General features: G+C 37.7%; 1 protein-coding gene across 6 annotated transcripts in view; it reads right to left on the bottom strand.

Moving 5' to 3' along the window:
* KAT6B (lysine acetyltransferase 6B) overlaps positions 1-14,539 on the bottom strand; it is a 113,357-nt gene that overhangs the window by 35,043 nt on the left and 63,775 nt on the right. For 3 of the 6 annotated variants that reach the window (XM_057416401.1, XM_057416403.1, XM_057416402.1), the window contains exons 4-10: positions 12,796-12,911; positions 12,549-12,630; positions 11,415-11,547; positions 6,787-7,718; positions 5,749-5,870; positions 4,127-4,242; positions 1,905-2,046 (exon numbers count right to left, since the gene is read on the bottom strand). In XM_057416401.1, the coding sequence (XP_057272384.1) occupies positions 1,905-2,046; positions 4,127-4,242; positions 5,749-5,870; positions 6,787-7,718; positions 11,415-11,547; positions 12,549-12,630; positions 12,796-12,911 (1,643 nt within the window). Of the gene's footprint in view, positions 1-1,904; positions 2,047-4,126; positions 4,243-5,748; positions 5,871-6,786; positions 7,719-11,414; positions 11,548-12,548; positions 12,631-12,795; positions 12,913-14,539 lie in introns of those variants that run through there. The other 3 variants (XM_057416404.1, XM_057416405.1, XM_057416406.1) reach the window with 3 other exon arrangements.

Here is a 14,539-nt window from a genome sequence, read left to right as displayed (position 1 = left end):
AAATTTAGTAAGCTCTCTTTTTTAGTAATAGCATTTTACAGAAATATTAAAAAAAATAAAAACTAAAAAAACAAAACAACTTAAATTCCACACAAACACAGCTTGCTCATCAGTTTTAAATGAAAGAGAAAAAAAACAAAAACCAAAACCATACACAAAACAAAAAGGGACTGCAATTTCAAATGCAAACTTCTGTCACAAGTTTCTTGGCTACAGCATAGCAGTAAACTATGTCAGTCTTCCCTCAAATATATCAGTCATGGACTGAGCAGAGGTACATGTCCTAAATGCCAAACTCATTTCTACTTCTCTCAAAAACAAGTATGAAGGAAACCACAAAGCCTTCATTCTGCCTAACACAAAATGGGACACAGAATTCCTGAAAATATCAGTGAGGAAGAGTATCAACTGATGAATAAGTTTCTACAGTTACCAGAGTAACAACTGATAGTAACTTCCAAAATAAAAAAAGGCCTCACTTCATTTCAGAAGTCTTAACATACAGGCTTACTGAAGCATGGGAAATAAAGGAATAAAAGCAGTGGAGAAAGAACTGAGACACCACTTTCACATGCACCTTGTTTTCCATGTGCTTTTTGTGTCAATTCCCCACCTCCCCACCCGCTTTCTCAGAGCTGTATTTTATTTTTTAGGAAGTTTTTATTTACATCTTAGCAGTAACTAATGAAAATAAACTGGAAAGCAGGACTTGCCTATTGTATGCTGCACAGTTCTGAACACCTAATAGAGAAAATGCAAGTTACTTTTGGATTGACTAAGGCAATTTTGTTTCTTGACAGGAAAAGAGTTAAGGCTGTTTACAGTTTCAGTCTTTCACTGGCAGATCTATAATCTTTATGAAAACTGCCAAAGTCAGGAAGGAAGCAATCCTGATGCAGACAGCTATTTTGCTAATAGCACAAAAACAAACAACTGAATAGTATATTAAGATCTTGTTCTAAGTTAAGTAAACTTCAGGACTGCATCTACCACTGTTTGAATGGGCAATGACCAAGCACAACAGACATATACACAGTAAGAAAACGCAAGTTTCAAGTAAATCTATGATACCTGCAATTACAAAGCTGTTATCAGTACACGCATCTGCATACTGCTGCTTGAAAACCAGCCTCAAAAGAAATCCTACTAATCCCAGCAGTCTTTTCTGCTTATACACAAAAGTAACAACTCTTGATAAACAGTAACATGGAGGTTGATGCATAGCTTTAATAACTGCAGGTATGCAACTTCAAAGAGAATTCTGTTGTGCGTGAATCCATAAAAACTTAAGAGAAGTCATGTCCCAAGAGAATAATTTAGATTATAAAAGAACACATTCACAGGCTCAACAATGGACTTCTAAAACTAAAGGCAATGTGTTCTGACCAAAGTCAGACTGAATCTCTGTCACCCAACCAGGATGTTTCTGGGCAAGCTTCTCAAGCATCCGAAAGGAATGCAGATGCAGTAGCCACATTTGTCTTTTTAGAACAATACACAGAAAACTACTTTGCTTGCCTTTATACATGGGAAGCAAGATTAATTTCTCTCTATACCCAAGACACTCAAACAGCCAGAAATCAATGGGTGCCAAGAGGTACTTCTACTGAGAAGGGAAAGGCAATTGAGTCAAAGGACTTCCACTGCAGTCCCCATCTAAGATGCATGCTATACAAATATCCTCAGAGACTGGCTAATGCATGAAATACTAGTAAAGAAATTAAGAATAGTGTACAAACATGGCAGGGAGGAACAGGGAAGACGGACTTATTTTTGAGGTGTAAATTGAATCTTCCAAGGAGTATTTCAGTATGTTACAGGTTTTACTAGTTCACTAGTTCTACTGATCTGTAATGTCTTTAAGCTACAAACCTTCAGAAATGTGGGATTTGTGACATACCTACCTCAAATACTGAAAGGTCATTTCTTCTGTAGATTTCATTGGCTGGTGGATGGAACCAGCCACATTTCTCTGAGTGCCTCAGCAAAATGTTTTTACTTTTCATGTATTTAAGACAGAATTCACACAGGTAAAGCTTTGGTAATCTGTACAAAAATTAGAAAGATATTTTATATAAAAAAATCATTAAATTCTGTAAATAAAAAGGCTACCACAAAGTTAAGAGTCCCTCTCCTGTTTAAATACAAGGTACCATGAGCAAATACGGCTTCCATTTAAATAAATATCACAGTAAGGTGAATGACTGAACATAGAATACATCAGCCATAAGAAAAGGAAGACAAGATTCAATCACAGTGAACTTAGTACTATAGAGTTGGACTGCAATCAGCTGTTTTGTGGTCCACCTCTGGTAGATCCCAGGTACTTTCCCCTTTCCACATTCCAACTAAGCTTTTGCTGTGGTTTCCATCAAAGCAGGCACACTGGAATCATACCTTGAATTTCACCCTCCTTCCAGTGAAGACAAAAGAGGCACACAGCAGAATACAGGCAATCTCCTTCCCTTTAATTTTCCTTATTTTATATGTGGGAAAGGCTAGGAGATGATTTTTCTTTCCACCGTCTTCCAAACACTTGGGTAGGATAGCAAGCTGTACTAGGACTGTAACCACCTCACCCCCACTTAAACTATCACTTCACTTGAACACAGAAGCCCATCCAAAAAGCTGGGGAGCATTTTGCTTGTATCCAACGTATCTGGACAACACAGGCAACATAGATGATTGTAATCCTCCAGGAAGGATTTAGTTCAGACTACTCAGAATGTAGTACCTTGTGGAAGACAATGCTGACACGTGTTCTACATATCAGAAATTGCTCCTTTCAGTGAATTTTATGGCTTTTTACCTTCGTTTTTAAATTACTGAAGCAGTGGAAGACTGATACAAAATTAATTAGCCTACAAAGTTTTAGAGCAGAGGACAATCTTCATCTGCTCTGAACCTACTGGCACATCCTGGGATCATGGTGGGATCACAGTCATTGTTACACTCCTCCCATATTCTAAGAAAGTTTATCAGCAACATAAAAAGCAGTTTGAACTGTTTGTTCAATGATGTAATCCACTGAAAAGAACCACAGTACCTCCACCACTGCCCCTTACTAATAATAACTATCCTTATGCTTCTCTCAGATTAATTTACTTGATGGAGCAGGTAACTTTATTTTTCATAATATGTTATAAAGTGAATGAGAGAAAACATCAACACTATAAAAGCAGTCGTAATAAAAGGAAATAGAAATGATCTATACACTTTTTTCTGGCCCTTGATTTTTATTATTACCACTTCATAAAGTGCCTCTGATTCCCACCACACAAAGACGGCAATATCTAGAAATGAGGGGGTGAAGAGAAAAGGCAGTTTACAGTAATAATATGCAAACGCATTTTGGAACAGACCACATAGCTTGGTTGCTTGCTAGTAGTAAAGCTTGATAATCATACAGTTCTGAAAATCTCCCATGTGTGCCACAGATCCAATGGATTCATAGAACGTATGTTTTTAGCACACGCAAAAAAAAAAAAAAAATCAGCAAAAAATCTGCTGAGCACGCACACCAGTCCATGCTCTCTGCCTGACTCCAAGGTGCTCCCTGGCAAAGAAGGCTAGAAACAAGATGCTCTTGCCACAACTTGCTCACTTTAGCTTTATTTATCTTACATGTTCACATTTCTCCCTAATCCCTAGAAAAAAAAAGGTTAACGAATTCTGGATGACAAACAATTAATATCTCTAAATGGCCAGAAATCAGACATGTTTGGTTGCAATGGTTTAAAAACACCAAACATGCAAAAAAAAAAACAAAAAAACACAACCCCAAAACCCAACCAAAAAAAGAAACCCCCAAAATAACCATCTCCTCACAAAACAAAACAACAGAACACCTCAAGCAGAACGAACAAATAAATCCTCCCCAAAAACCCAAACACATATGCCAATACACACTGCAAGACTGTACTGATGCAGGACTAGGAAAACCAGTCTTCTAATGCATCTTAAGAACTAGTTATAAAAGACAAATCCTTGCTCTCACAATTAGGAGAGCGTATTTACTTTTCATAGTTGCACACTATAAACAGTTACAAAAGAGTAAGAAAATAAATTGCAACTATCACATTATTAAAAGCTCCAACAACGTATGGCAATCTTGACAACTTGGTACCTTGCATATTCCTGTGGGTAAGGTGAAGAGTACCAGGTCTGGATCTCATATTTTCCGAACTCAATCACTGAAGGGTATCGCCCACCTGTTTCACCAGTGTTTTTACACCCAATTTTCTGTCAGGTGTAATACAAGAAAAACATTAGTCGTAGAAGAAGTAAAAGGAACGTTAGCTTTATATCAATTTCACCCAGTGAAGGTGTGAGAAACCTGAAGCATCCAAATCAGTTGCTTAAGCTCTTCCACCCTGGACAGAGGACAGAGTTCGCAAACAGCCAAATATAAACAGTCAAAATGTCTTTCAAGGTGCAATAAAACTAAACATGAAGTTAACAGAGCAGTGCTTACAAGTGCATACAAATAGATGGTGCATGACCTAGCCACAAAAGAGGCACAACTGCTTCGGTTTTTCTCTCCTGCACCATCTAGTGTAGTGCTAGGACTTCTCTACAGTTCTGGTTCAAATTCAAAGCTGTCCTTTTGTCCAAACAATGAATCGTGGAAACCACGAGGTTGGAAAAGACCTTTAAGGTCATGAAGTCCAACCTTTACCCCAGGACTGCGAAGTGAGGTAGAAGGCATCAGCAGAACCTTTCTAGAGTCCTTGGAATTTACCTCTAACAGCAGTATATTAACGCACGCTAATCTCAGCTATCACACTGAAGTTGAGCTGATAAGAAAACAACTACTAGACTCTAAAGGACTGGAGAAATAAAAAAAAGGAAGAAGGTGGGAGGGAAAAGCAATTTCACCATTAATTCTACAAGTCTTACCACTTAACATTTTGGTCTGAGTTTTCTGGTTAAAACACTTTGAATTAAGACTATAGAAAGGTCACTTCCTTGACCTATAGCAGATAACGTCAGTTCTTGTACACTAAACCTGAAAAAACACTGACTTCCATTACTGAAAACAGTGAAAGACATACTCATTTATGACGCAATTTTAAAAAAAGCAGCCATTGAAATATTACATGCACCTCCTCTCTAACCTAGGTTCTCAAACACACTGCTCATAGACAGAGAACAACCAAAACAAACAAAAAACCTCCAAACCAAAACTCAGTCTCCACCAGCTGGTATGAACAGTTTCAATCAGATTCAGTTCAAATATTTGCATGGAAAAAAAGTCTATCTTATTTAAATTCAAAGAGCATTAAATCATTTGGTAAAATGAACTTATGAACTCACTAAACCCAGTTTCCTACCGAACAGTATTTGCTGGGACAGACGTAGCTTCTCATAGCAGCTGCTTTATCCGCAGAGGAAAATCAGCAGGAACACTCTTACCGACCAACATCCTCTCAGGGCTGACCAGGATGTCAGCTACGCTTAATCTCCATGCTTAATCAGTGGTAGCCCTGTGTCCAAAATGCTCAAGTTTATCTTTTGAAATCTATCCTAAGTGTCACTTATCATCTGACCCATTCCAGTGTGATGTTTTGTCTCCTATCCAAGAGGATGTAACCGTATATACAGTGCCTCCCAAATTAAATTCACAGCAAGCATGACATATTAATTCGGAAGGAATATATTAAAAAAATCAAGATAAATAAGACGTATGAAGGTGAACTAAATTTTTAGTTGCAGAAATAAATGTGTTTTATACTACATGATTCTTACCTCCAGGGACAGTTCTCGAGCCTGCTTAAATACTTCCAAATCCTCCTGTGTAACAGTGTCCTTGCTTCCCACCAGAAACACATCCGTATTTTCTTGTTTGATGCTTAGTTTGATTTCAGTATCTGTTATTTAAAACCAGCAAAAAGTTTATTCACAGACATGAAGGTTACACATGCCTTATCAAAGCGATACTCCTAAAAAGAATTGTAGCAACTACGGCTGTTATGACTCCCCACTTAAAACTAAATTTGGGATTACTAAGTAACAGAAATGAAACCGTCCCCCCTTCTTGTTTTGTAGTTTGCTGTTGCCTGAGCTATTTTTGGTAGTTGATTGTCTGTCTGTATAAGCCTTTACAGTCCAGTTCTACTAAATTAGTTTTGAACCTCATAAAATGGAGCACATTCTATCACTAGAACTATGCCACCTAATAGACTCCAGTATACTCTACCAGGTAAAAATAAGAGAAAAAAGGTTGTCCTTTAAATTTGGAAACCAATGCTATGCTAAGTCTGCATTAAAATATCTTTTTTCTTAAATAAAAGTAATTAAAAAAAAAAAGGTAGTTCACAGCATTATAGATCAAGTGTTGTGGAGACTGTAGTAGGATGGAATTGTTCATGAAAAAGCAATGGAGCAGAGGGAAATGAATTGAAATGCCCACCATTATAAGCACTGACAACACAGAATCATGATGACAGCACTACTGCCAAAGAAAAGGCGGGGAAGAACACGTAAGTAGCATGAAAAGTGGCCACTCATGCGGTACTACACAGCCATAAGCAACATTATGAAGGCACTTGGGGCTCCTAGTGTCACTACAGATGCAAAAAATAATAAGAAGGTGGTGTGGTATTAGTCAGAGAAAAAAAAAAACGTTCTGGAGATTTAGTCAGCATTAGATAAAGGTCAAAGTTTTGTTGCTTTTGTATGAAAGTGAAATAAGAACAAGAGAAATAGCTAAGACCTATGTGACAATATAAGATTTTTGGTTTTGGACGGGACGCAGGTTTGGTTGGCGCTTTGACCTTTGCTTACCATCATCCTGATCAGGTTTAATCCTTCCGTCTGCCAAGCTCCCCTTCCCTGGTGAGGGGGTCCCCATCTGAGGGGTCACTTTATACTTTAATCTGCCTAGAATCCTGTGTTTTTTAAGGAAAGTTGTTGTCTTGAGGTGAGCAATTGCTTTAAAAGCGTGCCCTCTAGACACAGCCCATCTAGAGGTACAGGCACGAGAAACAAACCTACTCCTAACCTCTTTCTTTCCATAGAAACAGCTATTAGATTTTGGTGTGGAAGACAACTCTGGTTTATGACGCAAATGCTTGGGTGGTGCATAGCTTGGGTGTCCCTTCTTTCGAGACTGTGCCTGAGTGGCATAGATATGAGAGAGTCCATCAAAGAGTCCCTTTAGCTGACTGTTACTAGGAAGGCTACTAAAGGAAGGTATGCTCGACGGACTGGAAGAACTTTGGGGAGAGTTAGAAGAAGTGGAAGTGCTGGATTTTTGCAAATTGGGGCTCTGACCAGAGATGGGGGTTGGGGGTAAAAGTGAAGAAGGTGGAGGTTTTAGCTTTTGTGTGGTACCTGTCGCCAACACAAGAGAAGTGCATGACTGTTTCTGAGAGACCTTTTTCCTTGGACGATAGTGCTTTGAAAAGTCTATTATTTCACCTCGTGATCTGCGACCATCAGGTGATGGTGTAAAGAACTTAGTAAGGCCATCAATGAGCCCTTTGGTTTTCTTGTTAACTTTAAGTGTAGAGGCAGATATGTAGGTGGAGGTGGTGGTGATTTTGGTGGTGGCACCAGGCCGAGTGGGGTCTGTAACAGGCAATCTGCTGCTTGAATCCTTCACAGATGCAGCATGACCAGATGAAGGTGTGGTACAGACTTTAGTCTTTTGACCCCTACCAGGTGACCCCCTTCCTGTGAATGCATTCACGGATCCTTCATCACTGGTTACAGACCTATGCAAAAAAATTTGGAAAATAAAAATCAGCATTAACTACTGCCGAATAGTACTACAGTTTACTCAAGTTATTTATGCCACCGTACTTAAACTACAAAGAAATTTAAAGACATACTCACTTTCGAAATACATTTCACACTGTGACATAACATCCAACTGTTTTTTTCCCTTTTTTTTTCTCATTGCCCCTCCCCCTTTTATTTTAAAAGGTAGTTCCTAGTACATTTAAGTAGAAGCAGCTGGGATAGCAGGATCTCCCAAGCAGGCAGCCTTCCCACCTGACAACAGCAAAAGACATGGCAAAAGTGTGCTTATTGGGAGAAAAACTTCAATGCATTGTGTCTGAGCACAAGAACTGTTCTATCACTGTAGAATTTATTGTACACACAGAGGAAATGCACATGTTCAGTGCTAATAAATTACTGATGTCAAAACACTTCAGACTGTATTTGCTTAAACTGTAGGGAAAGTCTATTAATCCTATAAAGCAATACAGTCATTTTTCAAGAAACTTAATTTTTTTTCCCCACACTCTCGTTGGATTACATATATCAAAACTAGTAGTCAAAATTATCACCAAAGACCTAAAAGCAAAATGAGGTTATTTATGAAAAGCATTACAACAAAACCAAAGAAATAAACTCTGTTTTCTTTAGAAATTGTAACAATAGCAAAAACAAAAATAGCAAAGGAAAGGAAAGAGCAGAACTGTAAGACCACATGGTATTTGCAGAAAAGTCGTAAACCAATCGGGCCTAACATGGGAAGGAACAGCAATTAATGTTATTTAAATGCTAGGAAGAAAAAGGGCATGCTGAAAACCAACATTTCTGACAGATGTAGTACAGGTTTAGCTGTTGCTAATGACTGAAGAGAGGAACAACACTGAAGAATACACTGAAGAGTAGTATATTGTAAGTATATAGAAAAGGAACATTTAAAAATGTTTGCAAGTAAAAGAAATAGCTATCAGGAGGCAGGATCAAATTGCAAATCCAAACAAAGCTATATAGTTGCATCAAATGCTTCCACTCTCTTTTCCATCCTGCTCTTTGAAGTTAGCTTATTTACTTTGCAGCAGAAAGTTTTCTTCCAGAGATTTTGCCTTCTTAATTGAGATGCTGAAGTAATTAATTCCAACAGGTTAGTTCTAATTAGAGACCGAACAGCCTGGGGCTACCATCTGGTTTACCAAACTCCAAGGGCCCACCAGTTTAAGAACTAGCCCCTTTTCCACTCACACATCCTTAAATTTGGTTAGCTTCTAAGAGGCAACAAAACCAGAAACTAAGACAAAAGTTTTTCAAATCCTTTGGTGCCGTAAACTTATGTCCACCACAAGACCTACTCTCACTACTACATGTGGTAATCACCATCACTGCCAGAGGCCAACATGCACCTGGTTTTAGTTAAACCTACACAGTAATTTGCCTGTGAAAGGCTTTCTACAGATGGTCAACAGGCAAAAAAACTATTCCAGTACTACTGGACAGATTTTCTTTGTACTACGCAAAAAGAATTAAGTAGCGTTAGCTAACCTTCCGGTATTTCATGTGACCACATACTTCCATTTATGACATTATCATCTTCTGAATCACACCATCTCTTTCAAACAGGATTCAATGAGGAAGAGCCTCTTCTCTTATTCAATCTCCTAATCACTATTTTTCCAAAACAAGATTACTTGTTACATATATTAGATGCTGAAGTAATAGAAACTTGCCCTCAGTATTGCAAGTATTTATGCTATGAAGAACTCCCCAAGTACTACTCTAATATGCTCATGTGGTTCATGTGCTACAAAGAAAATAAAACCTCTCTAAAGATATTCATAAACATTATCCAATGCTAAGAGAACTTTTGCACCCTTTAGCATATTTATTTAAAACGCTGTAGCACAGAATCCCATTAGCAAAATGTAACAGTAAAACCTTCACAATCTTTCCAACCTTTCTTTTACACGTATGAGGCCAGAAGAGAAGCAGAATTACTGTGTCAGAGAAGATATTCCTGCTAACTCCACCGTAGGAACCCAAATCAGGGACATATTTTTAGAGAAGATGGCAGTACTGTATTATTGCCACTAAGATGTCCAACTACAGTGCTCCCTGGAAAGACAGATGCCAGCTGAAAGCTTAGGAACTTTCAAAGGGGTAAAGCAAACCAGAGGGGTAGCTAGAGATATGTGAAATGTTTTAATTACACACACACAATGATATACAGGAATTTCAGTTAAAACACTAGCAGTTGTATAGGTATTTCAATGACCTTCAGATTCTTAAGTTGTTTAGTCAGGAAGCGAATGGAGAAGTGAAAGAATGTTTCACCCACTCTTCCTTTAACAGCATGCCCTCATAAGCCACTACAACTACATCTTTTACTTTCACGTAGTGCCACTCTTCATCCTTGTCCTGTACTACTTTCCTAGAGCAACATACACTGAATTTTAGGAAAAGGACCAAATAGGCAAGACAAGAAAACCTGGTTGAGAGAGAGGGAAAGAGAATATAGAAAGCTGCACAGCACCACATACATCAACTTAACTAGTGTGCTGTATTTGCAGTACTGCAAGTATTTATTCCCCCCCCCCCCCCCTTCTATTTTTACATGGTGGCTCCACTGGCTCCAAAATCTTTATTCTCAAAAATGCAAAGTTTTACAGCAGCCACCATACAGCTCTGAAGAATACCAGGCAGGTATTTAGACTACAGAGAAAAAAGGCTGGGTAACAGCCACATGACAAAACGAGTAGCAGATAAAGCCAGAAAGCTTTTCAGCTGCTAAGCTGGTATGGCCAAAAAAGGTAGCTAAACAGGAGAAGAAAGGTGTATGTGCCTAGGAACATGTGATAGAGGGCAACATGCTACTGGAGTCCACACAGAATCGGTTCCTGTTTAACACTCAGTGTAATGTCAACTCAGCACTTGAATGTTACTTAAACAATTGTCCAACCAAGCCTTAAGATGTCCAACTACAGTGTTCCCTGGAAAGACAGATGCCAAAAGAATTACAGCACTCTCATCTTAGATAAACACATTCCTAAGAAGCAAGAGGAACTGCAACCTCCTTCCCTGTAACCACTGACAGCACAACAGCAGAATTAAAGTAATTTTCTCCCAGAGTACCACTGAAATCAGAACTTCCATAGTACTTGCACAGTTTACTTTGTGAAATGAGTTTTGGAGCCAATATTAATTAATAAAGCCAATTGTATATAACTTTTGAACAGGTCTTTGAGCAGAACAGTCTCCTGAAGTTGGATATAAGTAACTCACTATTACATACATAATCTGTATTATGTAGGTATTTCAATTATTTGAAGTTACAGTTACAAGATAGCTTTGGCATATGTTATCATTCAGAATTTTATTTGCATCTGCTATGAGTTTTGTTAATAAATTTTTAGGAAAGCAAGTTACAGAGGTTTATTCTCCTCCTTCCAACATGACACAAAAAGCACCCACTATAATTAAGAAGTTATGGGCCACTGGGCTGAAAGGCATATACTAGAATACTTGTCACCTGCTTTCCCCAACTTGAAATACAGTAAAAAACTGTAGCTGAATTAGTGTCAACCGTCTCCTCTTACCTGACTACATTCTTAGAAATATAAGGGGGGGAAAAACTAAATTAAACAAAAAACAAACAAACAAACAAAAAAACATCACAAAACAAAAAACGAAGAGAAACCTACAACATTCGTTGCTTTAGTTTATTTTTTGGTCGTCCAATAGGTTTTGCATATCGTCGCCTTATTTGGGCAGCCTTCTCATGAAGTAGCTTTCTCCCTTTCTTCTTTGGTCTACAGACCTGGCAAATCCACATCCCTACATAAAGGAAAAAAAAGTTTAATAGTACACAGTTTATTTAATCTGTTCTGCAGGTGCATATCAAGATACATGCCCAGTATACAAGGTCAAGAAATTATCTTATGAACAGGACATAGGGAAGAGGAAGCGAACATAGAAAAGTGATCCACTTCTACCTGTATTTTGAAGTGTTTTGAAAGCAAAGTGCTCATGGGAAGAGGAAAAGAGGTGGCAACAAGGATCACAGAAAATACTGTGAACAAATGGGTTCTCAGAATAATTTATGTTCTGGCTTGTCCCTCTTTATACTACCTAGAGCTTTCTTCAGACACAATTAACACAGGGTAAAAATGAGTGTTACAAAGCAATCTAGACTAAAGTGTGCTAAAGAAAAGACAAGATGACAACTAGGTACGTTTGTTTTAAAATACAACTTCAATTTGGCATCCTTTTTATATTAGATGATCGTGTCTGAAGACTTAAGGCTGGGGACTTGGAGGGAGGGGAAGAGAAACTGGACAAAGTCTTAAGCGTAAATTTAAATATGGAAAGCCATAAAGATATGAGAGCAGAAGTGAGGTGCTATATATCAGAAAACTAGAGATTAGAGAACCTGAAGACACAAGTGTTTTGTTTGGCTTTAAAAGTTATTCTTACAAAAAGCATGAAGAAGCAGGCCCTTTCACCTGCTCTAAGGATTTCTTTGTCAGTGTATATACTTCAAACACTTTAACTCTGTAAAACTCCACCTTTAATAGATTGGCAAATAACTCAATATAGAGCAAATTCACCTGGTCAATGACCACAGACCTTTATTATTTTCCTAAGGAGAAAAAAAAAAAAAAAAAAAAAAAAAAAAAAAAAAATCGAGAAAAATAAAATTGGTTTTGACATGATTGAAATCGTACTCTTTATCAATGTGAAAAAAAAAAAGCAGCACTGTAAAGAGCTTTTGGTCACTTAATATGAGAAAAGACTGTGAATGAAAGTATTTTCATTGAAAGGATTATTATTATCACCTTTTGGCATTCGGGAAAGTGGTGGGTCACAGCACTCCATGTGGAACCCTCTATCACAGGAGTCGCAAAAAAGCATGTTATCCTGAAGGGAGATGGGGGGAGGGAGGGGAAGGAAGAGGAAGAGGAAAACAAGACTTAATACAGCATTGCTTGAAGTTGTACATCAGTGAATTGTATTTGCACATGCTAAGTACAGAGTTATGGTAAACAAAGGAAAGCCAAACAACAGACCAACAGTCTAACTTACTGCATTTTTGCCTTGGATCCTACATGCACTGCATGTTTTGCATTCAATACACTGCCATCTTAAGGCCTTCACATTTGATGTTAACTCAGGACAGAATTTCAAACATGATGGATGCCCTAAAGAAATGAAAATATTTAAAGCTTGAGATTTCAGATTGGGAAGACAAGTTTTTAAGTTCAACAGAATGTAGCAAACACCACCAGCACCAGCTGTTTTCAGAACTTTGCAACACATTATTTAACTCATCTGCTTCATACAGAGATGCAGCCTAACTGCCACAAAACTCATTTATGAAGAGAAGTAGGAAGTTTATTCCTGCTGTAACTGACACCAGTGAATGGTCTACACAAGCACCTGGAATTGAATTTTTATTTTCACTAGGTTATTTCCATAGCATATTAAATTACCATTGGTTCTGAAAAAGTATTTTTACTAACCTGACTCCACTCCCTCCTCACAGCAGTGCAACATAAACAGAGAAAATCTTAAGATAAAACCATATTATTTATCTAAATATACTGTGTATCTACCACAGAAACGTAACAGTCTGTATTTTTCATTCCAACTTATTACTTAATTATTTACAAAATAATTTCAGAGCAGTAGGAAAAAAAAAATGAAGTAGGCAATTGGCACAAAGCTGACTGAAAGGAAGACTGTAAACGGGGCAGGGCTGGGGAAATGAGGAAAGCTGAACTGCCACCTCCCACGAAACTACTATTCCCTGGTGTGACCATCCTCTTTTTGTGGTAGGCTAGAAGGCCTATGTGGCTTTTCCAATTCATACAAGACATGAGAAAAATGAACACATACAGTACTTTAGGCAATACCGGCAGTGATATGCTAACTTCAGAGTATGCCCTTAATCCAGAAAATGTAAAAGCACTGCTAAATATGAAGCGACAATCCTTCCCAGCACTTTTTGCTGGTATTATATTCAAGAACAGCAACCCACAAGTTGTGAGACAGAAGAATATGTGATGCCAATCTGCACTTAGATGGTTGCAGTGATGTGACTTGCATTGCTTACTTCTCACTGTCGGAGTCAAAATACGTGCTTTCTTCCAGATAACGGTCTAGTCACAGTCATTCAGGCTTTCTCCGCCTGCTGTTTCTCAGTCCAAGACTGAGCTAAATCACCACAACAAGAATGCAAGTTAATCCGTGAGCATTTGCTATTTTTGTCTTCTAACAGCCTGAGTCATGAATTGCAAACATGACTGATGGAATGCAAAAGCCACTTCAGAAAAAGCAAATTTCAAATTTTATTTCCTTTACCTTAGGTAGCCAAGGCTTAATCCCCTTTATGTTAAACTTTAAAAAAAAAAGGCAATTGTTTAAATATAGCATATTCTCAAAATAAAAATGCAGGAATATAGCCTGTTCATAAAGAATAATCAATAATAAAGTCAAAGAGTAGCTTTGAAACCAACTACATTAAAAAAGCATTGCCATTTGATTCTTTGCATAGAGTTTTAGATTACTGAATTTCTGTGGTTAAACTTGAGTATACACTTAAAGCAATTTCTTGAAACTGCACAGCTGAGTTCAATGCTACACAGTCCCCTTCAATAAAGCTTAAGAAGTACTTAATTTAAAAAAATCTGCTAAGAAATAAGAAAAAAGTCCCAGAACAGCTGATATTAACAATCAATATCAGAGGAAGACTTATTTCATCAACCATGACTTAACAACTGTATTAACACATTAAAATGTAATCATAAACCAATTACCTCCATATAAG

Source organism: Pezoporus wallicus, unplaced genomic scaffold, assembly GCF_028554395.1.
Source record: "Pezoporus wallicus isolate ANWC-B61680 ecotype Strahan unplaced genomic scaffold, APGP_CSIRO_Pwel_v1 contig_2012, whole genome shotgun sequence".
NCBI lineage: Eukaryota > Metazoa > Chordata > Aves > Psittaciformes > Psittacidae > Pezoporus > Pezoporus wallicus.
Note: the sequence above shows the minus strand (reverse complement) of the source record. Positions and strands in the feature narration are given on the sequence as shown.